Source organism: Scatophagus argus, chromosome 13, assembly GCF_020382885.2.
Source record: "Scatophagus argus isolate fScaArg1 chromosome 13, fScaArg1.pri, whole genome shotgun sequence".
NCBI classification, from domain to species: Eukaryota; Metazoa; Chordata; class Actinopteri; family Scatophagidae; genus Scatophagus; species Scatophagus argus.
Window position 1 is genome coordinate 4,905,554 of NC_058505.1, and position 26,187 is coordinate 4,931,740.

Below are 26,187 nucleotides of genomic sequence, written 5' to 3' on the forward strand. Positions count from 1 at the left end.
CGTTCATTTTCAACTTGTACCTTTTCTGCAGTAAAAGTTTGAATTTATATAATTTTAACACAGTACTTCTAGATTGTGGAGCTGCCAGTACTGCTACAAATATTGAAGTATTCCCCCCCTCCCAACACTGCCAGTTTCGGACTTTAAATGACTCTCCTTTAGATGTGGTTCTAACTTGAACTTGGCCAGTTTTTACGCAACCAATGCAATCCTTGACCCAAATCCTGACCAAGAAAGTAGTTTTCTTCAGAAAGGAAAGTTTTGTTGTTGTTGTTTTGTGGGAACACTAACTTTAAAACAACGGGAAAAAGCACGCCTAAGTAATTGTTTCAAAGTGACGATCCCCTTGTGATGGTGCACAGGTGCACTGGGACTGAACCTCCTGCCGTGTCGAGCGCGCGGGGGTGGGGGTGGGGGTGGGTTCGTCCCACTGCGCCTGCGTCCCACGGCACGCTGAGAGACAAACAGAGCAGCTATTGTTAGCCGAGGAGCAGCCAGCAGGTTGTGTCAGAGTTTATCCCGTACTCACCACCTACCTGCTGAATATTCACACCACTAACCCAGAGGCGAGGGCCGACTCGCTGTCGAAGAACAAAGTCATATCTGAGTTGTGAACAGGTGAGGAAAGGAAAAAAGTGCTCGCGGAAGGAAGAGAGAAACTGAGGAAAGAGGGAAGTAAATAAGGACGACTGTTGGGCTCGGAACTCAACAGGTTGGCTACTTCAATGTTATAGCAGCGGCTCGGACTTTCTATATTTCACGTCGAAAAACAAACGAAGACAGCAACAACAACAGAAAATGCCATTGGGACCATGGAGGAAGAAAAACAAATCGACCAAGGAGCATTTAGTGGACAACGAGGAGGTCAGCGGCGGACACGCAGGTGCCGCGAGCTTGAGTAAATCCGCCGTGAACGGAGCGGGGCTACCGCCTCCACCTGCCAACCAGCGGCCCAAACTGGTCTTCCACACGCAGCTGGCGCACGGAAGCCCCACCGGCAGGATCGAGGGATTTACCAACGTCAAGGAGTTGTACGCGAAAATAGCGGAGGCGTTCAATATAAGCCCACCTGAGGTAAGGTCTCACCTGCTGTCCGACGAGAGACAAGTGATTCAGTGTTGCGTTCAAGTGTCAAAGCTCGATTGTACTGAAGCTCTCGAGTATTCAAACAGAGAGCCTTTGTTTTTAGGTTTTTATAAAAATGTGATGAAAAATAACTAAGTAGCCTTCATCTGCTCAGGTACTGTACTTATTTACAGTTTTAGGTTCTTGTAATTAACTTAAGTGTTTCTATTTTATGCCCTTTTATGCTTAACTTCATTTCGGGTTTTACTTTTAACCACACTACATGTATTTGGCATTTGTGGAAACCAGTTTCCTGTCTGATTAAGATTATTGAGAAAAGGTTATTATGATAAGCTTACTAAATAAAATCCATTGTTAAAGATTAAACCCAACTTCCTTTGGCACATGACCTCTTAGAAGCAATAAAAATAAAATAAATCGGTTACTGGAGCCATTTGTCTGCAGAGGACGTGTTTTGACTCTTGAAACTTTACTACATTTCTCTGATAATACTTACATGCTATACTTATATATTCTTACTTGTGATGGACTGTTTCAACACTGTGGTAAAACTACTTTTGTCCCCGTAAAGAGACTTTAATGCCTCTTCCACCACTGCAGTGTGAATACCTAAACAGATCTGTAAGTGTTTTCTCTAAGCCATTAGCCTTATTATGGCTATTAAAAGTCAACGCTGACTGTCTCGTGTCGAATTTGGTGGGTGTGGAGGCACGCCTGGCCAGCTCTCGACCAGCCTGCACACCTTTAACCCTGCAACACTGAGCGGGATCTTTGTCTTATCTCCGTAACACAGTCACTGCCTGACAAATTAATGTGACCTCTGTTTTCAGATTCAGTTTTTGCACGCTCATTCAGCATCAAATTCCACCGGAAACCAAGAGCAAAAGCTGGGTTGTCCACGAGGAGTTTCTGAAAACAAAATCAGGTTCTGTGACATCTTCTAAGCCCAGACTGCTTAAGCTCTTCTTGTCAAAGCAAAGCGAGGTGTGAGTGGCATGTTTGGCTTTTGTCAGCTTGAACATGACTAGATAGTCCGGCAGGGCAGCCTGTTATCAGCCTGCTGTGCTGTAAGAGCTGCAGATGTAAACTTTCTTTCCCTCTCGAAACTCAGAGATGCAGTCACTCCATTCAACAAGAGCAATAATTGGAAAGGAATTTGTCTCAGTGATGCTGGTTCACGGTGAAGCACACAATACAGGACTTAACATATGGATCTACATGTGATAAGGCGTCGTATCCTGGCCTCAGTCTCTCTGATTCGATGGCAGAAGATATCCTTCACGAGGCTCAATCATTTTCCTCTGACTGGGACATCAGATATTTTTCTGTGGGTATTTGTTCCATCATGTCTATCAATTACACTCATTAGGACTGTTCAGTCTCTGCCTAGACTTGTTTTAGCACTGAACTGCCTCACGGCGTGTTCTTTTCCTAACAGCAACCACTGCAGTAGAGGCAGAATTATGTCCCGGTCGAAGGCGTCAAAAGTATCATTTGTTAGCTTCAAAAACAGATTTCCAATCAGATCTTTAATCCAAGCCGGCACATCAGATGTCAACAGATGAGTTGTTTTGTGTTGAGTCACTCTCGCCACACCACGTCATGCGCTGTTGATTTTTAAAAACAGAAGAAAATTGTGTGCCTAGGACTTTAGACGTGTTATTGAAAGAAGTAAAGAGTACTCCTTTAGTACTGCATTGTAGTTTAAAATACTGGTATCACGAGTAGTCACTCTGACACTGTTTGGCATCTGTGCAGAAGTGACGTGTGTGTGTGTGGCACAGACAGCCACACAGAGACAGACAGCTACAGACAGAGTGTGATGTGATAATGATAATAGCTGTTGGACTCCATAGTTTTTACCACAGGAAGTCCCTCACGTCCGGCTCGGTGGGCATAGCCTCAAATACAACCAGATAAATTGTCCCAGCCACAGCCAGAGGCGTCCCAGAGGGCCCAGGCTAGCAGCTCCGCCGTGGGCCTCCTCCCTCCATAAACACCACCAGACCTCAGTCCGCTGGCCCTGTGACTGTGCTGCCCCATGCTGAGCGGACGTGACCTGCAGCACAGGACAAACGATATCAGCGCTGTCACACACAACGTGTCATTTCCCCACAAAACACAGCTTTTTTTACGGATAAAGTATGAAGCGTAATTTTAAATGGCGGCCTTAAAGTGCAGTTGGTGCCAGTGTGATACTTCGCTTTCACTCTAAGCAACCAGACTGGACATTTATTTTTCTCGTCGTACTCAGAGGTGTTTCTGATTTTTTGTCACAGTGTCCCCAAACAGCAGCATGAACCGCAGCCTCCAAATGACCATAAAGTTCAGCTAACTCGCCTCTAAAGCAAGAACTGAACGTCATTACGGGTCATAAAGGCAGGTTTTACAAGGCTGTCGTGGTGGACTGTAACAGTCTCAGGTGTACTTGATGATGTGGAATTTTTCCAACAAAACATCTACCTTTGGTTTCATATCAATACTTGTGGAGATTAACGTGTGAGTCAGTTGAGAGGAGAACATTTGGCAAATATTTTGACAGTTTATTAATATTCTCAAGTTTCAGTTTTTACATTTGGAGGATGTGCTTCTTGTCTCTGTGTTTGTGTTTTTAGTCATTACAAATTAATTTGGGCTTTGAACCATTGGTCATAAAATTTGAGGACTCTGGATATTTTGGCTGGTCCTTCAATGAGAACAATCAGCACAACACCTTTAAAACACCTGACAGGCGATGAAATAAACAAGGCGAAGTCTCCAAGCATTCAATGTCAGTTTTCTACACTTGATAGCTTTTGACTGTCGGCGAACGCATTTCAGTCTGGGTTTTGAGGGTCGGCACTCGGCCCTACCTGTGAGGGCTCGGTGAAGAGCAAGCGGAGGGTCCAGTGCTCAACACGTTACTCATTACAAAACTGTCAAATGCAGTCTGCGCTCACAGTGTGCTGAAAAGACAAGTTTCCCACTGAGTGTCAGACATATTCTGAGTGTGCCATCTGCTTTAGCTGTTCTGCACACTCGAATCTTTATGGTAAATAAAGATTAAGTATAAATAAGCCGTCAATAAATAGCTCGCAAACAGCTGTGAGTAAAATGAGATTAAATATGAACCGACTGGAGACTTCCGTACCAACACGACACTTTTATTTTTAACACATCCTAAAGAGGATATGATTTAAAAGTGCCTCAAACTAAACTCTCACTCTGAGCCCTGGTTGGTTTCATTTAAAAAAAAAAAAAGAAAAAAGAAATAAGTCAGTTGATGTGTGTTTTTTTTGTTGTTTTTTTTCTTTTCATTCACTCATCAGGTTGAGTTTAAGTCACTTGTGTTTGTTTTATGTATTACTCAGTTGTGGACAATGTCAGTTTGCAGCATTAAATATTGTAGCTTTAGTCAAGTTCACAGCTATCGCCTCAACAGTAATGATAATAATAATAATAATAATATGATTATGAGCAGAGAAAATCAGAAGTTGTCAGCCTTTACACAAATCATTACCGTCCATTGAATTAGTGCTTTGTTATTGCTGCCTCTTAAATTTAACACTAAAGTAAATGTGAGGACAAAACAGTTTTCACACGGTTCCTCCCAGACACCATAGTTGTGGTTGCCTTTAAACCAGCGGCTCAGTGACTGTGAGGTTACATGTGTTCATTGGCTGTGCCTGATATGAATTATGTAATGACCAATGGCATCGTCTTCCGTGCACTGACTTCAAATCTCCGTCCGCTCAGACATCACACACGTGCATTTAAAGCTCGTCTCGGTCTGTTGTTGTCATGTCACACCAAAGCTCAGACTCGGTCGCTTTATTTGTGAAGCAGGACGGATATTATATGTGCTGCTAATTTCAGTCCAGTCTCTGTCCTCTCAGTCAGCAAGACATGAGTATAAGGTTGCAGACTGGGATGTTGTTTTTTTTTATGTGCTCACTCTGCTCAGGTCAAAGTCTGGTTATTGGCCTCTGCAGCTGTAAGAGTTTTAGGTGTGGCTCTGCGACTTTGCTTGTTGTCGTGCTCCCTGTTCACCAGAAAGCACGCGGCCATTTGCCTACAGTTTGAATATCTGGGCTGCGTTCGCGTGACACACCCACACGGCTTGATTTTGTTTCGCAGGTAGTTGTGCTTCCATGTTTGCAGCCAGACATTTCTTAAGCCAGGAGGGATTAGGTGAAACAATCTCATTTAATGGAGTTTGAGTCTGCTGCTTGTATTAGACGTCTTCCTGCACTCGCCTCTCAGATGCTGTGACCGGGACTAAAGTTCAGCCTGCTTAGCTGTCATTATTATCATCATATTATTATTTTGAATCATTTTCATTATCAGTTAATCTGCCTGTTATTTTTGGGATTAAGTGCTTACTTTACAAAATGTTAAAAAACAGTCCAGAGCTTTGAGACTCTTCAGTTACTAACATTAATGAGGGAGAAATGCAGCAAATCCTTAAATTTATGTTTGACATCTCTGTTTGATTAATCGATTAATCTGCAAAGAAAAGCACCAAATCATCACGTTTGAGAAACCAGAAGCAGACTTGAAGTGGACAGAAACCAGCACGAGGAAAGACGCATGTTGAAATGTGAAACCCAGCAGTGTTTTTTCCTGCAGAGACGTGTGTTTGGTGTAAAGTGAATGTGATGAGCTGAAAATCGGCAGAAACGTGCAAACCAGCAGTATTCTGTTTCAAGTGGTCGATTATAGTGGGATTATTTTAACATATTAAAAAGTAAACCTTGAATATATTTATACTTGGTACACTTTTCCCTCCACAGTCTTGACGAGCAAAGCCACCGTGACCCCGTTGCGTAGTAAATATTCCCGGTCACGGCGTACATTCGCGCCTGATGACACATCACGAAGTGATCCTGCAGCATGACTCCAGTGAACGTGTGCTTACTGGTAATTGGGCTTCATTACGCATGTGACAAGCAAACGAGCATGAACACACCCTGTGTGGCTGCGTGCACGCCACACGCCTGTGATGACGAGGAGTGTGTGAAGCTGCAGAAACAGACCCCAGGTGTGTGTGTGTGTGTGTACACGTGTTTTTATGATCTCATGGGGACAAAAACCTGTTTGCACAGCTACATGTGGGGACTCACCTACCTTATGGGGACAAAATGCAAGTCCCCATGGGGAAATGAATAACTTTTAGAGTGAAGACTTGGTTTTAGGTTAGGTTGAGTTTGAGGTTAAGGTTAGGGTTGGGTTAGGGTTAGGGTTAGGCAAGTTATGGTTTTGGTTTGAGTAGGTCTGCAGGAAATGAATGTCAGTCTATGTAATGTCCCCATTGGGCATGAAAACCTACGTGTGTGTGTGTGTGTGTGTGTGTGTGTCGTCCCTGTCCAGCCCCACAGCCTGCAGAACAACAACAGCAGGTTTTCAGCTGCGAGTTCAGGTTTGCGTCGGTCCCTCCGAGGATCGATGTGATGGTGGAGGACAATTGAGGATAAGAAGAGAAAACTAACATGTTCACACCTGTGGGTTTGACGCTTCCATATGTATGAAAACAGTCTTATAAATGCATTATTTTATCAAAATGTCCAGTAAATTTCCTGATTACCAGTTAAACCAGGTTGACTTCAGTAATTCAGGCTCATTTTCAGAGATTTCCATCTGCTAAAGGTTGGCTTAAATAAGTCTGACTTTAGCTTAGCCTGGAGCTTATTGGAGAATACAGGTTTAACAGACTTTTTGAGTTTAATCCTGAACTCTGGCTTGACTGATCCTGGGATCCAGAACAGCTGATCAGAATTTGTCCCTCAAGTCCGAGTATGTTAACTCAGAGTTAAGTGCTTGCGTTGGGAATGAAAAGAGCAATCATCAGCAAAGTTTTGACAGATGATTCTCCATGGCAGTGTGTAAAATAAAGAGCAGAGCCTCCATTTAAATCCAGTGGATCTGTAAACATGAATGCACCCCTACGTGATATTTGATATTTATCTTAAAAAAACAACATTACGTTGTATTCAGCGCCGTCCACTCGTTCATCATTTACAGACTTGCATCTCCTCAGTGGATGATAAAGTCCTGCTGTAGGCCTGTGTGACATTTGGGTTTTATAGCTATTCATTAAGCTTTGACCTGATGGGAAGATGGGAGCAAAGTGCTTGTGGCAGCAACTGAAGATGAAAATATGGATCAAACAGATAAGACTGACGTTCAAACTGAGCGTCAGTGCCAGACGGTCACAGACGTCTGTCGAACCACGTTAAAACTGTACGCCGTGCATTCAGAAACTCACTCTTAAACTCCACATTGTCCAGTTTTACGATCTTAAAGTCATTTAACAAGTTAACAATGTAGCCTGTAGATTTTACTCTGATCCATAAATTCGAGACGTCTGTCTGTCTCTGTCCTTATCTTACTGACAGGTTGATCTTAAAAACTGTCATGTTGTACTCCTCGGGGAGCAAACTACTGTCTAACTAGGATTTTGATATTTCTAAAGACGTAAACTTCTGTGCTTTGATATCAGCAGCATGAATGAGGAAATAAGAGGAATGTCGGACGGCAGCAGGAGGGGAGGAGTCGGAGAGAAACTCAGAGTTTGTTGAAGGAAACGTGCGGGTTCATCGAGTGCGTTAACGCAGCAGCTCACCCAGAGTTTATGTTCTCTCTCTTTGTGGAAGGGAAAACCCCCGAGTTTCCCCTTGTCTCAGGCTTAACAAACTCAGAGTTTTCACTAAACCTGCTCTCTGAAACTGGGCCCAGGTGCTGGTCAGGTTAGTTTCCAGGTTCACCTCAGGCTGAGCCAGCGTCACAGTCACTCGGCCAGAGTAAAACACAGTTGGGGATTTTCCTTTTGCTGCTGCGCGAGTCACTTCGGAGTGCCTATTAAATGTATTTTGACACGAGCTGTACTGATTACACACTTCAACTCTGAGTTTGAATCGTTTAAAGTCAAAAGCTGTAGGACCGCTGACTACAGCCTCGCAATAGGCAGCATTTCATCTCACTGTCTTCCTTTTTAAATGTCAGAATCAGACACGGGAGCAGCAGCCAGCCAACCTGAAGCGTTCTGACGTTATTCTCACCACGGGGAAGCTGATGGGGAACTTGTTGTTCTCCTGTGAAGTGAATTACCTGGCAGCCATCCTGTTTTGAAGTTTTCGAGTCGTTTAATGTCACTCCGCATTACGTTATGTACTTTAATTTTCAGCACATGTCACACAGAGACACTTAACATTACTTCTGCTGGGATTACACCAATCAGCCGCAACATTGACACCACTGACATGTGATGTACCCCGTCACATGTCAAAAAACAGCTCAGGAATGTCTCAAGGGCCACAACAACAGCCCCACATCCCAACCTGATCGACAATCTGTGGGATGCACCAGCCGAAAAGCCGAATCCACCATCCTTCCCTCAGTGCACAGGACCCAAAGGACCCAGAGGTCCTGTGTTCCTTCCCCTGACAGGTCAAGACCTGTTTTGGTAGAAAAAACTGAGCTAAAAACATGCTGCCAGAAGTAGTCTTTTGCTTTTTTTTTGATTGTGGCAGTTTTTTGGCTGTAATATTTCCTCTTCGTGTTATATATTTGGTGTGTGCTGCATCACAGATTTGATTTCACAAACCAAACATCAGTGCTTGATGTCTCAGGGTCAGTTTTGTCAGGCTCATCGTGACGCACTCTGCTTCTCCGAGCCTCCTCTGCGTAACAAACCTTCTCTGAATAATCTCACATCGGCAGTGCTGTGAATGATTACACAGGTTTAAATGCTGATGCATGTGATATCCTGCTCCAAACGGAGCCACGCCACGACGCACACGGCTTACATCAGCGTTCCCTGCTAACTAATGACAACGCCTGACACACAAGTGACAGCAGATGAAGACTGGAAACGGGAAAACATAAAAACATTGCACATGAGTAATTCCCCACTGTTAGCGTGATGTTCTCCGCTTACTCTGTCTAACTCTCTCCGCTGCCATTAAAAGACCTGTTGTAGAGGCTGGAAATGTAAGTGGACGGATGAAGCGGTTCAGTTGTCAGAGAAACAGGTTTCCCGAGCTTTTGGTCGAGGCGGTTTTAATGCAGGTCTTAATTCAGATCCACTTACAGACTGCGTTTGTCCAGTGTTTGCTTTCCTCAAACACAGGCAGGATAAGTGAATACATGTCGGCGGATATGTCAAAGACTCATTTGTTCAAAAGAACCATTTGTGTTGTTTTTTTGCAATAACCTCCGGGTAAAAAATTGCAGTGAACACATCTCCTTCATCTAAAATGCACGTTTGATGCGTCCAACTTTGACACTTTCCAACTTACCTGTAAAGCAGCCACAGCAGAAGGTTCTCATAGGTTGGACCACAGTGGTTAACTTAATATTTCCAACCTTACACTTAAGCTGACAATGACAACAGAAATACACAAGTTTAGCACCACAAATGCAAATCCAAAAATTCAGATTGAGAGCAGCTGCCTTGCGAGGGTTTAGTCAGGAACAGACAAGGAATCAAACTGCCTGGAAGACGAGATCACGGCGATGAAGCCAGACCGCTTGGGTTATTGAGTGGACTGAAAATCACTTACATCCAGACTTTGCTCAGAGATTCTGTTGCTACTCAGTCAGTTTTTTTGAGTGACACCTGAATTGCACTTCGGTATCGTGTGCGAGTAAACGTAGCGAGTAACATTCGACCACTTTGTGCTTTGATGAATTACTGCAAAGCAAGCGAGCAGACGATGTGATTAATCCAACAGTCACCTGCTGACACGGCACATCTCATTATCAGTGCAGTAACTAGATGACAACACTCGCCTCGTGTATTCAATGTGTGGCCTTCGGTGTGTCCGAGTCTTGTGTCCACCAGCAAGCTTTTTAAATGAAAATATTTGGAGAAGAGAGCTTTTCTGCCCAGCATGCTGGCAGCTGCGAGATATAAAACCAAACCAAGTGTTTGTGTGGAGTCTGCACACTCAGCCAATATATAATATCATCAGTGGATCAACAATCTTTTATTAACACCGACACCAGCAGTGTTTTTCATTCAGCTCCTCCACAGCTCGGGGGGAAAGCAACATGATTACATTTTTACTGGTACGAGTGAGTCTCTGCCACAAGCTGTTTGTTTGTGGTATTTTTTTCTGAAAATATTGATAACCTTTTAGTTTTTAAATGCCCTCACACATCACTGGAGCAAATCCCAATTATTATATGTCACTAAAATATCTTTTTCTGGTATTAATGATGCCTTCATTGAATCCATGTGTAAGGAATTAGTACATGTATATTGTCCTCAGACTCAGTTTAAACTTCTTCTTTCTTTTGGTCTGTTTTTTCCTCCTTTCTTCTGTTCTTATTCGTCTTTTGAAAGCACTGACCCTGGCTTAGCTTTGTCTGGGGCGATGCTGAGCAGATTGCGGTGCCTCTTCTTTCACTTGCCCTTTTCCACGTGGTTATCAAGGTTTCGGTCAGTGCGGTGCAGGCAGTGGGAGGTGTAGTATCTGTTGTTGTGAGTCAGGCTGTGAGAAGAGAGGCCGTCACTTCACTGCAGTGTGTGTGTGTGAGTGTGTGTGTGTGTGTGTGTGAGTGACGCTGCTCGCTGCATCTTAGCTACACCCGTCCGCTGGTGTGAACACGTTGCGACTGTCAGCCCAGCAGGAGGAGAGGAGTGCTGAGAGCTGCCTGCGTCGCACAGAAGCAGCTTAATGCAGTCGGCAGCCTTGGTAACCGGGTGTAGGCGTCCTCTGCTGCACCTCCCACTTGCTCTTGGGTAATGCCCTGGCCTGGAGGAGGGTGGGGTGAGGGGGTCTGTTATGGAAAAAGAAAGGAAGAGAGCCATCAATTGAGCTACAGTACACTCCACCTCTGCTCTCTTTCTGTCTTTGCCCTTCGCCTCTAGTGGCCTCCCTCCATTATATTTTCATTCTTTTATAGTCTAGTAACCCACGGCAACGCATGAGGCCATGTCTGCCAAAGTGTGAGTGAGGAACAGTTCCTGTTGGTACACAGGGAGGAGGGGGGGGGGATGCCCAAACAAGGCAGGACTCGCTGCCAGAGCCTGATTGGTGCACAAAGGTCATCCTCTTGATGAACCAGCACGAATCAATGCCCCCCCCCCTCCTCTACTGTGCAGCCCGGAAGTTAGTTAGCTGCTGCTAAATCCTGCCTCGGTATTTCTCAAAGCCGTACCAGGAGGCTGATCCCACGTTTTGAAGTCGGATGCAGAACTTTGCATGTGGGCATAACTGAGCGGGTTTATCTGAGTAAATGCAAATAAAAGTAGAGCTCATTAAAAAGCTTCGCCGTCTGTCTGTGAGGTGACTTAAAATGGAGTAAATGATTCACGTCCACCAGTCCTCCTGCTCCCGGGTTTCGCCGCCCGGCCTCGCTTTGAAGCGGCCTTAAATCAGGTCACTTGTGTATCGTGTTCCTGGTGATCACATTCCCCTCTCTGTGTCCTGCCAAAGAGCCACAAGGTGTGAAGGCACATTTCAACACTTGTGGCACGAGGGGAAAGGTCGTTTTTCCCAGGACTCGCACACACACACACACTCACACACACTCTGATGGGGTGGAAGAGGACACAACTGCAATAAGGACGGAGCTCCCCGGTGATTCCTGTGTTTACGTCCTGAAGCAGTGCTCTGTCATCGGTTTTGTTTTTGAATCAGTTTTTAGGCTGTGACTGAAAACAGGGATCCTTTTTGTTTTTATATTGAGTGTAAAGGATGGAGTCTTCTCCGGGCTTTTCCTTCACAGGAGGGCCTCTTTTTTTCTAGAAGACAAATGATTAATATTCATAGTCATTTTAGTCACTACCTGTGAGCTTTTATAAGGTCAAACTAGTTTTAGCAGTTTTGTATCAGAGTGTATGTCTTCTTATGCGCGGGTTTGTAATGTGTTTTGTGTAAGTGCTGCATGTCTGTGTGTGCACAGATCTTGTTCTGCACCCTCAACACCCACAAGATTGACATGGACAAGCTGCTGGGGGGCCAGATCGGCCTGGAGGATTTTATCTTCGCCCACATTAAAGGGATCAAGAAGGAGGTGGAGGTTTTCAAATCTGAAGACGCTCTGGGCCTCACTATAACTGACAACGGAGCAGGATACGCTTTTATAAAGGTAAGAAGAAACCTGAATCCATCCAGCCTCATCTGCTTTAATGTTAAGTGTCCCAGTACGTTAGTGGTTAGCTTACTGTACTGTAAGTGTGTATTTGTACCATATGGGGAGGCAACTTTTATTATGAATCTTTGTTCCAGTTAATTAACTACTGATTTAGTTGAAATACATTCAGAAACACATGAAGACTTCGTCCTTCATAATTTACCAACAACCAAAGGTAAAGTGTTCAATTTGCTGATGTGCATAAAAGAAACACAAGTAACTGATTTAAAAAGAACACAAGAAAACTTTGACACTAAAAAATGTTTGGTGTTTTTACATGGAAATTAACCTAAAAGGTGAAGCGATCATCACACGTTGCATTGATTTAATCATGTCGTCAAATACTTTCTGTTTTATGCTCACATAATACCAACTTTATTACACATTTGCTCTCAGTCATTTTTCTCCTCCATAGCAATGACATAACAGACATAATAGTGCTCACATGTGCCATCATGTGATGCCACAACAGCACTGCATCCACATTACCAGACCCTGTTTGTGACGCACTAAACTATAGTGTGTCACTATTAAAAGAGATGCTGCATATTATTCATTTTTAACCTCTGATGTCTCTGATTCCCACATCTCAAACTCAAATCTATCAAATCTAAACAGACTCTTCTGAACATGTGAGGTCCAGGCTAAAGCAGCTTCTCCGTCACATGTGGGCTGTTTTACACCTTCTCTTGCTGCAGATTGTGGTTCTCTTGTGGATTGTGGTTTATGGAGCCAAATGTTGGTCAGGAAGCATTTAAGAGGTCTGCTTGTAGCTCTAAACACAAATAAAAAAAGAAAAAGAAAAGAAAATGAATCAAAATGAAAAGGTTCCCTTCTCCTCTTGTGGAGAAAAAGACCAGGATTTTATTATTCATAACCAAAAACTCTCAGAGCCATGCGGTGCAGACGCTCCCGAGCTGGCACAGCAGATACATTTGCATCACAAATTTTGTTTCCTTTTTAAAAGCTTTTGAAGTCTTGTACCGAAACAAACAGTGTTATTTAACTTTCCGTGGAAGCATTTTTAATAACTATTTCTGTATTCTGCCAAGTCAAGTGGTTTCTGCTATGACATGATGAAAGAGCAAAAAGAGTGGACTCGTTTATTGTTTAGTGTACACACACAAAATGTCTTTTTGGGATCTGTATTTTTGTCTTGCATTGCTTGTAAAACCCTCTCAAGCAAACCTGCTTTCGTGTGGCGCGTCACAAATGTTTAACGGCGTGTTTGCCGCCTCTTAATTATATTTCAGCGGATCAAAGAGGGCAGCGTCGTGGACAAGGTGAAGGTGATCTGTGTGGGCGACCACGTGGAGTGCATCAACGGACGTAACATCGTCGGGACGCGGCATTACGAGGTCGCCCGCATGCTCAAAGAGCTGCCCAAAGACAAGTCCTTCACCCTCAAACTGGTCGAGCCGATGAAGGCCTTCGGTGAGTGAGAAACAAGACGCAGACAAAGTGTAGGTGCATCAGCATGTTACGTAACAGACCCAGATGGTAAAAGGACAGCGGCTCCACCTTCAGGATTCAGTCACTGCACGTCAGGGCAGAATCCTGTGCTGCAGCGTCTCTCAGCATGAGATCAGCTCATGTGTGTGCTCAACATTAGCTTATTGTGTCTTATTGGAGCTCTGCATAATTCACAGCATTCGCTCATATCCCGCTGGAAGCAAATCTGAAATGTCAGCAAAAGTAAAATGTCAGCAAAAAGGATGAAGAGCACAGGCGTCAGTGGGTGTCAGTCAGTCCCCCTGTCCTCTGTCCTCTGTCCTCTGTCCTCTGTCCTCCTCCCTCTGCTGACTCACCGTCTCCAGGATCTGCAACATCCTGGGTTTGTCTCAGCCAGCGGTCTGAGTTTCTGTGGCAAACTAAGCTGAAGTGACAGACTACGGCGAACAGCTGTGCTGACAGAGAGAGCGGAGAGGCTGCAGCCTGATAACAGATCACACCAAAAAGTGCTTACAAATGAAGCAGCAACACCTGACCTTATCAGCACCGCAGTCCTTCATGATTTAGCCCCTGAGCCCGTTTACCACTGGGTTTTGGTGTGCGTCTCTGGGAGCGAGTGACCTTCTAGCAGTGACTGTGATGTCTGTTCAGAAGTGGGACACTTTGGAACAAAACCGACTTTCTGTGAACTTGTTTTAACGTGTGATTGACAGAAATGCTTGAGCCCAGGTCAAAAGGTGCCAAACCTGCCAGTGACAACAGGATGGGCACAGGAAGGGGGACTCTGAGACTTCGCTCCAAGGGCCCGGCTACCGTAGAGGAGGAGGTGAGCTTCTTCAGGTCCTCCTAAAGTGTGCAAAAGCAGTGCAGTTCCCATGTCATTGTGCCCTGGGACGGGGAACTGTTGGTACTCGTGTGAAGATAACAAACCAAGTCATAGTTTTTTTTGCTACATCCTTGGAAATGTTGTGCAAGAATATCTCATCAACAAAACGCAGTATAACTGAATGACTGAAACTGAGGCGTTTCTGTTTTGCAGCCGACAGAATATGAGGAGAAGGCGGTAAAGAAAGTGGACGACCTCCTGGAGAGCTACATGGGCATCAGAGACACTGAACTTGGTGAGTATAAATAACCACTGCTGACGATCACCGAGCAGCGAGATGATTTTCCCCTGCGTTTTGTCACATTGAAGGTACCTGCGTTTGGGCTCCAGTTTTTCCTTTCTGTGACCCCTCAGTCTGCATGTTACACTATGATTTTAGTCACACGGCGTGCTGTAAGTCAGCCCAATTTGTGAGAAGCTCTTCAGTTACTCAGTGAAGCGCTCTGCACTTCTCTCTCCAGCTGCTACGATGGTTGAGGTCGGCCGCGACAAGAAGAACCCGGACGAGTTCGCCATGGCGCTGGACGAGACCCTCGGAGACTTCGCCTTTCCCGACGAGTTTGTCTTTGACGTCTGGGGGGCCATTGGAGACGCCAAGCAGGGAAGATTTTAAATCTCCTGCCTCAACCCAACACACACACACACACACACACACACACACACACACACACACACACACACACTTCCTCCTTCCCCCGCAGATCAGCTCTTAATATCCTCAGAAACAAACTGGACAAACTTCCATCCTGCACAGACAGGCAGGTGGGGAGGCGGGTGGATGAAGTGTTCTTAGGTGTAGCTTTGCACTCGGACAGGAGTGTCTGAAAGTGTCGACTTCAGTCAGTTTACGGATGGAATTCAACATGTCAGCGTTTCGGCGTAATCTTGTAAAGATATCCATGAGATGTGGAGTGCAGTTTCCCACACTGGACCCGCCTCCTGCACGCCGAAGAGTTGGTGATTCATTCCAGATGTTGTATAAAGCTTCCGTACGCCCACTTTGAGACACGATCGCGCCATGAGGCTGCTCGTCTGTCAGAGCAGCAAACCCGGTCGACAGCGGCCCGCCACACCAGTTCTGAGACGCTGTGTGCACACCTTACATTTTAAAACAATCCCTGAGTTTTAATCACGCTACTTAGCTGTGTCATTTTGAACACGCAGATGCAGCACAGATTTTTATAGCCCTTTTTGTTTTATATAGAAGTTTGTGAAGGTGTTGCTGATTTTACAGCAGCAGCAGGAGCAGCATTGTGTAATTAAAGTGATTGTAGAAATATTTCTCTCTCAAGCTACCTTTTTAATCTCCCGTCTTTTAAGAGCTTTTAAATGACCTCACAGCGGGGAGGCGCTGGAGCTTTTCGGCCACGTTCACGTCACTAATGTTCCTTTACTTTGTGATTTTCTCGCAGCTTTTCTTCGTCCCAGCTCGGGCCTTTCATCCATCCGTGAGAGACGGAGCGTCACAGAGGGTTTTGTCTTTAAATGCAAAGTTGGGCACACATTCCTTATGTTCCTCACGTTGTTTTAGTCTCTGCACTGTAAACGTGTCATGAATGCTTATTTAGAAACGCATGCCTTCTTTTTTTTTTTTTTCTCATCCTGTAATTTATTTTTTATCATGAAAAATCATATGCTGTATGACATTTTTACTCTGAGACTCAGTATGAAAGACAGCTCTCTCCTAAATGAGCCATTTTGTAGGCTGCGTCTGGAATGGGATCAATTGCAATTCAATGTCTTAAGTAAATGTACTCGCGTTAGTGTAACTGCACTATTTAAATCACTGTCAAACTGAATTTAAATAGTGATTAGTGTCATCTACTGATGTTGACTGTTGGCAGCAGTTGCATGTTGTTTGGCAAACCATAAGGGATCACTGTCGTTGGATAGACAATAAAAGTTGATGTACTGTTGACGGCCGCGTCGTGAATGCATCTCGCTCGCTTTGAAATGACAAGCAACTCGGTACAACAAACTTTATTTGCACACTTGGCTGTGTACATGTATAAAATACATCAAGACACATAACCAGTTTCCATCCCTTATTTCAAGAGTTCACCAAGGCCGGTTTAAAAAACGAAACAAAAAAGAACCAAGTGGTGTCACTTCACAAGCAGCAAAGAAATTCAGAACAGGAAAACAACAATTACAGAGTAAATATAGATAAATTGGCAGGATTAAATGAATTCATATTGTGTTAATGACTGGATAATAGAACTCAGAAGTACAGAGCACATGTTGCAGTGCATGTTAAAGACCATCACAGATATAATTAACGTACTGTAGAGGATCTTTGGAAGCACATCACTGAAGGTGTTGAAATATTTCTCTTCACTAGTATGAAGTACTGCATCGTTGGTGTTTTTGGGTACAAACAAAATCTACTGCTTAAGATGAGTCTCACAGCTGTTTACACTGTGACTGTTAAACTTCTAAAACCAAGAAGACTCAACTTTAGCGGCTGTCCTGACAAACAAAGCAAATTAAATTAAATTTTTTTTTTTGGTGGCATTTTGACGTGAAAAGAACATCAAGTGACCGTTAGTGAAAGTTATCTTGGCTAGCTTGAGATGGTTGTATCCTCTACAGACAGTAAGTACAGTACATGGCATTTAATTAACAGTGGATTACAAATACATGTTATAGAACCAAAGACAGTAACGCGTATAGTAGTGTCGGGAAAAAACCGTACAGGACAAAAAGAAGTACTCAAGCACCGAGGCCTTTTTCACGGTCGGCTTGGCCTGGTCAGTGGGACGGACCCCACTGTGTGAAACGTGAGTATAAATAGTGAAAGGGCTTTGTTCGGGGGGTGGGGGGGTTATCACAGGACGCTGTCTGAAGCACAGGCTCGGGTAGAGGAAGTGTAGCCCTTACAGCCTGATGCCCGTTGCTGCCTCCTCACAGCTCATCTCCAGTGTGACCCTGCTTGAAGGCGTCGCCTGTCAGCTTCTCCTGCGCCTCCTTCATACTGAACACGACTGAGTTGAGCAGGAGATGAGGGAACAAAGGCAGAAAACACATCCCGTCATTATGCGTTTGCTTTAACACCCAGCACCTCTGGCACATGAATAATGATAATCTGGATTGTTACCGTGTTCTGCGTTGCTGTAGAAGTACTTGTAGTTGGGATTTCCATTCTTGTTAGTGATTTCGGGATGGACTTTGCCGCTGGGATCTGCGAGGCGTCAAATAAAAGCTTTGGTCAGAGCGAATTAAAGTCCAAACAATACATCAAGCCATAATAGTAAATCATTAAAACTATTTGTTACACTTGAATTGCAACATGAATATATTTAAAACCATATTGGAATAACTTTTACCATTCTTATTCTACACTGAGGCATAATATTTCTCTGAACTGTTCCTTTAATGTTCGCTACTCAACAGCAACTGTGCAATCAGTCTCTCCAAAAGGAATCGCACAAAGTGTTTACATAAAGGAGGACTCAACCCCCTCCGTACCGAGGAAAAGAATCCGAGGAATGTATCCACCATCGGGGCTGAAGGCTTCGTCCTTTGGCTCCTCCTCATCCTGTTCAAATAAGAGATAACTTAGAATTCACAAGCCTGGGAACAAATCTCAAACACCTCAGAGATGCTAATGTGGGTTACTAACACAACCTGTGAAACACACAAGAGTTCAGAGGAAAAGGAGGCACAAGGAGCGTGTACATGAAAGCAACACGAACCGCGTTACGATTCATTTGAAAAGATTAAACCCTGATCAGTTATAATCAGCGAGTGAGCAGTTTGGCGGGATAGACCACCTTAACATTTGCTTACCTCCAGGTTGATCATCACAAAGTTGTGTGCAAGTTCAGCGATTTCCTTGGACTCAGCAAATTTGGGCTTCAGTGCTGATGTGAAAGAGACAAAATGCAATTAATAATTATCTTGTGTTACCATCAAATCATTAATGATTATCGTCTCAATACGGTCCAGTCTGCCCACATTGTAGATTGTGATTTGGCTGAGACAGACGGATGTCTCATCATCTCTACGTGATACGGTTTGTCTTCTGTCCACACAGAGGGACGGCTCATGTGTCTCACTTTTAAAAGTGGACGTCAGACATTCTGTCACCTTGAATCTAAATATTCTTTTTCCCTGCTGCATCTGGTGTGTTTTAATCATAAAAGTCATGCCTTTTAAATACAAAAATGAACTGGACCAAAACAAAAGCTTCACTCCCCTGTGGACCAGGTGTCCCAAGGCTGAAGCATTCACGGTCTCAGGTGAATAACATACGGGAGATCAGACGTATCGGATGATGTCACTTTTTTTACATCAAGCTGAAAACATAACAAGACAGCTGGATTTCTCTACCCCGATTGGTCACACGGCCCAGACGAACCCTTCACCTGCTTTCAAGGTCAAGTACAGACTCTCTGAAAAGCACAGGTGTACAAATTCCATTTAGCTGCTTCAGTTTCAGGGTCCTGCTATTGTTTTTGCTGCCTCGCTGTGCCTGAGACACGTGAACAGAACGGAGCTTTCATTAATGTTATTAGTGACACCGCTTATTTTACTCCTGTGACAAAGCAAAATGTATTATTATCCATCGTTTGAAGGTGTGACTAACTGAGTGTGGTGTGTGAAGCGTCAGTTACTTCTCCCAGGAAGTGTTTTGGGCAACAACATTTTTGACTAACAACTTTATTGACACCAAATGGGAGAAGGAAGTTTAAGTTAGTCAACCTCCTTTTCAAACAGGAAATACATGACACTGCAGGTTTACTGGGTAAAGCAGTGGCTTTTTGTCACAATGCGTTTAGATCCTTCAGATCCTTCTTAAACCGGATGTTTCTACAGTGGAGGGGAGAGAGTTTTACCTTTGCAGGCTCCACACCAGCTCTTGTGGATGATGAGCATGATCGGCAGTCCGCTGTCCGTGCAAACACATGAAAAAAAAAAAACTGTTGGGTCGAGACCAAATGCGAACAGAGCAGCACTGAAAACTGCAAATCTGACTTCAGACTGTCAGGCCTGCAACACAAAAGGTGACAGGAAGTGTGATCTCACCTGGCCTCCGCTTCTTTCTTGCCATCATCCAGCGTCCTCCAGTGGATGTTATCTCCAAACCCTGTGGGGAGAAAGTGTTAATGAGCACACCAGTATTGTGTAGCTGCTGTTATGTTTCCACAACAACAGGGCCTGTCCTAAATACACAGTCAAGAGAAAGAACTGTGGCAAACACAAATGAATGGTGGTAACTTAATATCAAGCTGCAGGGAAATGACAACGCTGCTGTGACAGACTGGAACAACACAGTTATTGTAAAATATGTGCATTTTTCCATCTTTTTTCCCGTCGGGGCTTGGTGTCTGACTGTGACAAATGTTTTATGAACTTTTCATACTTTATGCCAGCCAGAGCTCATGCAGTTTGCAGCAGAGAAATCACAGCTGAGTGTCGACACAAAGCTGCTAAAACGTCTTAAGATCCATTGGCTACCCATTAAAACAGTTTGCAAAGTTGTTCTCTGTTCATATCATCTGCTTGAATTTCCCTCGGGATCAATAAAGTATCTATCTATCGATATTTCACTCACACTTATGTGCTTGTAATTTAAAACATAGTAAAAATGATTTACCTTTCCGTATTGTTTTCATTGCTTGTGTTGCCCTTTAATTCATGCATCGATATTTCATTTAACTATTCATTTGTATGCAATGCATGCACGTTCATTATGAATATTAAACACTTTTGGCATAAAAAATACATGTTGCATTCAAAGCAAATGTCGGTGAGAGCTGCATGTTAGTTTAATTCAACAACAGGAAATACAGAATTCACCTCTGGCTGATAAAATGCACCTCGCCCTCGCCCTACCTGTCCAGGACACAGACTTTGTGATCCCGGACGCCTGTACAAACACAGCTAGCTTTCCTCTAGCTGTGGTCAACAGTATCAATGACCCAGCTCTGAAGCTACACACGGCTGTGCTGCTCATACTAGCTTCAGATTCTACATTAACTGAAAATGTAAACTCACCTCTGCCACTGGCTGCGTCGACAACCTCTTGAAAACACGTCAGAGACAACAAAAGCTGCAGGGTCGAAAATAAAGCGATATTCACTAAAGACGCTCGCATTTTGAGTCGCCGTTTTCCACACAACTACGGCTAGGAGCTAACTGCAGTGACTGTTCGTAAAGCGGGGACCCGGAAGTGCAACGTTGACATTTCACAATAAAAGTCTGTACAATAAAGTTGTAAAATAACGCGTGTGTGTGTGTGTGCCAGTTGCCTCGTCCTCCCTCCTATTGGTCTATTGGTTAGCAGTGACTCATTTTGGGTTGTACTCGTTACGTCACATCCACACAACCGCGTGCGCCTGTCTGCGGCTTCAGTTGGTCAAGTTAGACAGTGAAATATAGGAAAACGACCGGAAACTAATTCAAAAACAAAAGTTTAAAAGCCATGAAATACGTCACAAATCAGTAGAAGTAGGTATTTCACGTATTGAGTCCCACTTAAATATAACCCAACTTACATTTTTATATCTTGAGCATTAATATCTTTCCCGCATGAGACTACAATGTACTGTTGTAAATCGTGGCAATTTTATTGTGAAAAAACTTAATAGGAAATATCTCTTAATGCTGCTGCTTTATGTGGGCTTAATCTGCACAGGATCAGATTCACTAGGAGCGAGAACAGGTTGAGTGACTGCAAGCTAATTCCTTTTTAAAGGTAAAAATTATTTCATTTCAGGGTTAAAGTTCGAGTCGATTTGTTTTATCGTTTGGTTTGTCATTGACGTCAGCTGTTTGCAGTGCCAGGAACTGAAAGCCAGTTCGTTTATCTTGTTTCTTCAGCCACTATGCTAATATTAGCCGAATTAGCCTTCTAGTTAGCAACCTAACTAGCTACAGTTAGCTGAGTTAGATGTAAAGCTATATGACATTTTATATCGTGGTGACAGATACTTTACTTCTTCAGTCAGTGTCGTCGGGGTGGCTTTAGTGTAACTGTCAGCTGATCTGTTAGCAGTCTGCTAGCTCAGTGCCAGTGTATGGAAATGAGGATTAGTGTAGCTCTGATTGCCAGACTTGTATTGTGTTCCATTGCGTTTCAACAAGTAATCGCACGCTTTACTAAACTGCTTGCTGATCTCGGAACTGCGGGAACCTGTATTTCCTATTTGGCGTTGTGTCATCAGGTGTTACATGTGAAAACATGTGAATGGCATAATATTAAAGCTGTTTTTTTATTTATTTATTTGCAAACAGAACACTATGAATCAAGAGAAACTTGCCAAACTTCAGGCAGAAGTCCGGATAGGTGGAAAGGTGGGTCTGTTGCTCTTTTTTTAAGACATTGGTGTTAAGTCTCTTTTCACTCCATTAGCTCACTAATGTTAAGAAATGTTAAATTCCCAGTGTTGAAATCTCAATCAGGGCTTTCAGGTTTGTCCTGTCGTTTGCTCAGTTGCTCATTTTAAGGAGTGTGAAGGCATTCAGCACCTGTCAGGTCTTTCCTCCTGACCTCAGCATTCCCTTTATGAAGGGGAGGGAACCTCATCTGTGGGCCCCTGTGGTTTTGTTCAGCTTTATTGTGAGAGCTTCAGCCAGACACCAGATGGCGATATTTGTTATTTTTGCCCTGACAGAGACATTTTCCCTTCTCCCAGCCTGCGCCACATTGACATTTTTTAAATTCAAGGACATTTATTCTACTTGTATTTTAACAAGAACACAGTCGACCTGTTACTCTCACAAAGAGAGTTACCTGTGAGTCAGGTGATTTTGATCCTGGGTATTCATCAGTTAGAATTTGAATGAACGTATGAGATCTTGATCTTGTTGAAGTTGCTGAGTCAAAACAAAATGTTCTTTAATTTCTATGGCACTTTGGTTAATTCAGCTCTGCCATCCTTTCCTCAGGGAACAGCCCGCAGGAAGAAAAAGGTCGTTCACAAAACCGCGACAGCAGATGACAAAAAACTCCAGGGCTCACTGAAGAAACTGGCAGTGAACAACATTGCGGGGATTGAAGAGGTGAGCCATCGAAGGAACACTAATATTGTTGTTGCACTGTAGCTGCACCTTTTTTTTCATCTGCCGAGTCTTGATAAGGAAAGATAAAAGACAGGGAGAGTCTTCTGATAGCGTTCTCCAATCAGATCATGGCATTTATCTTTAGAGTACTTTCATTCAGCAGGAGCCCATCAAGTCTTTCAGATAAATCAAAGCACAAATACAGATGAAACTTAAGGATAAGAGCCTAACCTGTTCCACAAAACACATTTTTACCTGAACCCAAAGCTTTATGTCAGGCAGATGTTTCCCAAACCAAGGGTGTAAGCATAGTGTTATAGTAGTGTGTTCTGTGCTGTAAAGTTCTTTGTGATTTTTGGCTGTATAATTAAAACAATGTTGCATGGTCAGTAGGCTCTTGGCTTGCTTGCTGTTAGAAAATGCAGCTTTGTTGTCCATGTCAGTTGACCCTCAGTCGATCTTACTTTTGTGAGTGGACCTCAAAACAATTTGGGTGTTAAAAGATAAAGTACCAGTGAGTGTCTCGACTGTGCAAAATCGTGTACTTTAATGGCTTTATGTTCAGCAGTACACATTGTGTTCCCCCTCCACCTTCAGGTGAATATGATAAAAGATGATGGGACTGTGATCCACTTCAACAACCCCAAAGTGCAGGCGTCTCTCTCCGCCAACACCTTCGCCATCACGGGCCACGCCGAGACCAAGCAGCTGACAGAGATGCTGCCAGGCATCCTGAGCCAGCTGGGAGCCGACAGCCTCAGCAGCCTGCGCAAGCTGGCCGAGCAGTTCCCACGGCAATGTGAGTACACACAGGGTAAACACACATGCTAAAACACTCACTGTCACAATGTCGGTGATTTTCACAGAGCTTTGAGAGGCTTCAGTAAAGTCAGCAGACTTTGTGAACACAGAAGGAAGTTTGCTGTTGTGAGAAACGCGTCCAGCATTCAGGTGTCAACATGTGACTGACCCAGACAATAAAGGCAGCTGGTCTTGGTCAAGGCCAAATCAGAAATGCAATCGAATATGCTGTCTTTCCCCCCATTTGTGTACTCATGCAGATTTGTGTGACAGCTTTGTGCAGCAGCATTTTGTTTGTTTAGCAACCAGCAAAACCAGCAGAGCTTAAATCTGCAGATGTGACTTAAAGAAACTAGCCAAAGTGGCGTCCAAAACTGCAAAGAAAGAACAGAAAAAGAGACAACAGAAAACACACGAGCCTTTAGAGGCTGGTTATTGATGAAGGCTGAAATATCCAGCACACGTGTGAGCATCTAGATGGTTTAGTTTGAAGCAGGGGACCTTAGTGTTTGCATGTAGATGGAAATAAACTCAGCGAAGCAAACACAGGAAACAGGAGCAGCTTTTCCACGCGGCAACACAACCAACTATGTGATACAGTAGACAGTCGCACAGTGGAGGCTGACGAGCAAAGAATTCAACCAGTTCTGCTGGTGAGCCTGTCCAAAACAGGAACAGCACCTGACGAAGCTCCTCACAGCGTCTGCTTAAGATAAGATAAGAACTTTACTGATCCCGCAGGAAATTGTTGTGCCGGGGTTGCAATACAAAGAGGCAAGCAAAAATATCAAGTCATCACACAAAATATAAAATAACAGAGTAAAAAATAACAGGGTATATACATGGCATAGATAATGGCAGATACAATCTTAAGGTGTTGGTAGTAGTGCAGGATAAATGATTATTGTCCTATGTGGGGAAAAGGGATGAGTTGAAGAGTTTGATAACCACGGGGAGGAAGGACTTCCTGTGGCGTTCTGTGGAGCACCTCGGTGGTCTCAGTCTACGACTGAAGGTGCTGCGGTTTGCTGGCTGTTCTGGAGCTTTTGACCAGTTGTTATGGGATTCTAGTTGTTCTCATTTCTTACCTTTACTGAGCGTTTCACGTTCGTGTTGTGCTGCACCGTTTTTCATTTTTGATGGGCAGGTTTCCTCACAAGGTTTTAGCAAAACGAGAGCACGGACATGTTGGGACGTTGTGGCACAGACAAGGACATTTTGGGGCTGTTGGGGGAAATGCAGCCACAGTGCAAAAGATGGAGAATCGTGGTTAACTTTGGCTCAACATAATTCTGCTTTTATCACAGAATTTACTTTTTCATTTTCAGTCCAACTTTTGATTCACTCGTGTTTTCTGTTATTTATCTTGCAGTGAGGAACGTAAAGGCGGTGAAGGAGGAAATTGTAGAAGAAGAGGACGACGATGTGCCAGGTAGAGAATTACTGATTTCATTTAATGAGAGAATTTAAAATGTTCGTTATCTTCTGCTGCTTTTCTGTGCTTGTGATAAAACAGTTATTGATCTGAACAGTTATTGAACAGTTAACGATTTGCTTCCAAACTGATCCAAGTCGTGTTACTGTTTTGTCAACCGAGACCATCAGGACTCTGGTGTTGTTTTTGGCTTCAGGTCTTTTCGTGTGCATCCTTGTTTTCAGGTGGTTTGTATCAGCTCTTCAGGTGCAGGATGTTCGAAAAAAAGATGTTTTCTTGACAGTAAAGGATTGAATCACTCTAATCCTCTTTACAAATTTCTAGTGTCACTTTTTATCAAACCCTGTGCTTCTGCTCCCAGAACAAAACCCTGAGGATCTTTGTTGTTTCCTGTCTCACAGATCTCGTGGAGAACTTTGATGAAGCCTCAAAGAACGAAGCAAACTGATGAATCCTTTTTTTCCTCCGTCAGCCGTTTTAATTTTTTTTTTTTTAACCTCCTTACGGATTCACAAAGGGCCTTTCCCCTTGTGGGGAATCGGTTGTTAAAGGTGCAGTGCATCATCTCCGGAGAGGTGAACCACTTTGTGTTAGTCTGCAACAACAACAACAACAACAACATGCACATCCAGAAGGTTTTGATTTCAGTAGGCTGAGGACACGCCGAGAAACGAGGACTCAAGATACTTAAAAAATAAGCTTTCTACATGGTTAAACATGGTTAGTATTTAAGAGATTGTATATTAAAGTGAATGAAGAATTCACTTTACAACATAGGGGTGATTTATGAATTTAATAAAACTTTTTTTGAGCTATGGTTGCGTCTCTTTATTACCACCTGCCACCTCAGTACCAGCCAATGGAGAAACACAAAGTCAGCAGTGCTGTGTTGTATCTCCCTGCATATCTGCTCTCAGTAGTATTATTAAAAGTACTGGGTGAGGCCTTTACATGTAAAGTATTTGTAACTGATGCTTATTTAACAAAAAGAAAAAGACAAGCAGCCTCTGGCTTTACACTCAGCTGAGTTCAGGTGTCTGAGCTGCTGTGGAACACAAAAGTCTGGAGGGCAAATGAAAAGACATTTTTATTACAAATGATTAACCATATTAAATCCAAATTTTAGTCTGCTCTGTCTGTATAACTTTAAGCTTTAGTGTCATTTGGATACACAGGAGGATTTGCAGAAGAGCTGAAACATCAGTCAGCAGTGGTGGAAGAAGCGTTCAGATCCTTAACGGAACTTAATATATTATGTTTGAATATACGCAGACATTTTATTTTCAGCATAAAGTACTTACAGTGCAGCAGTGTGGCTCCTACTTTTCCTTTTGTTTGTTTTCCTTTGTTGGCCATTAACTACAGCTGTCAAATCAGTGTAGTGGGAATAAAAGTAGCC

The 26,187-nt window shown here is 43.6% G+C and overlaps 3 protein-coding genes across 4 annotated transcripts; 2 read left to right on the forward strand and 1 right to left on the reverse strand.

The window, feature by feature from the left end:
• The first annotated feature begins 444 nt into the window (after positions 1–444).
• Positions 445–16,461, forward strand: gipc2 (GIPC PDZ domain containing family, member 2). The gene is made up of 6 exons (XM_046408069.1): positions 445–1,074; positions 11,977–12,162; positions 13,461–13,641; positions 14,373–14,485; positions 14,699–14,780; positions 15,007–16,461. Exons 1-6 carry the CDS (start codon positions 799–801, stop codon positions 15,156–15,158), a joined length of 990 nt encoding a protein of 329 aa, XP_046264025.1. The 5' UTR covers positions 445–798; the 3' UTR covers positions 15,159–16,461.
• A 49-nt stretch (positions 16,462–16,510) lies between these two features.
• On the reverse strand, positions 16,511–20,765 carry txndc12 (thioredoxin domain containing 12 (endoplasmic reticulum)). The gene is made up of 7 exons (XM_046408070.1): positions 20,546–20,765; positions 19,574–19,634; positions 19,384–19,436; positions 18,335–18,408; positions 18,014–18,083; positions 17,643–17,726; positions 16,511–17,529 (listed from the first exon to the last, which is right to left on the reverse strand). The coding sequence occupies exons 1-7, from the start codon at positions 20,643–20,645 to the stop codon at positions 17,450–17,452; spliced, it is 522 nt and encodes a 173-aa protein (XP_046264026.1). The 5' UTR covers positions 20,646–20,765; the 3' UTR covers positions 16,511–17,449.
• Positions 20,766–21,127: 362 nt separating this feature from the next.
• Positions 21,128–25,605, forward strand: LOC124069200 (transcription factor BTF3 homolog 4-like). Of its 2 annotated transcripts, none has more exons than XM_046408072.1 (6): positions 21,128–21,245; positions 21,785–21,844; positions 22,439–22,552; positions 23,150–23,351; positions 24,726–24,869; positions 24,909–25,166. In XM_046408072.1, the coding sequence occupies exons 2-5, from the start codon at positions 21,791–21,793 to the stop codon at positions 24,821–24,823; spliced, it is 468 nt and encodes a 155-aa protein (XP_046264028.1). In that variant the 5' UTR covers positions 21,128–21,245; positions 21,785–21,790; the 3' UTR covers positions 24,824–24,869; positions 24,909–25,166. The 2 variants fall into 2 exon arrangements, with proteins under 2 accessions (XP_046264028.1, XP_046264027.1); XM_046408071.1 differs by lacking the exon at positions 24,909–25,166 and adding an exon at positions 25,190–25,605 and having other exon boundaries at positions 21,135–21,245; positions 24,726–24,785.
• Positions 25,606–26,187: the final 582 nt, after the last annotated feature.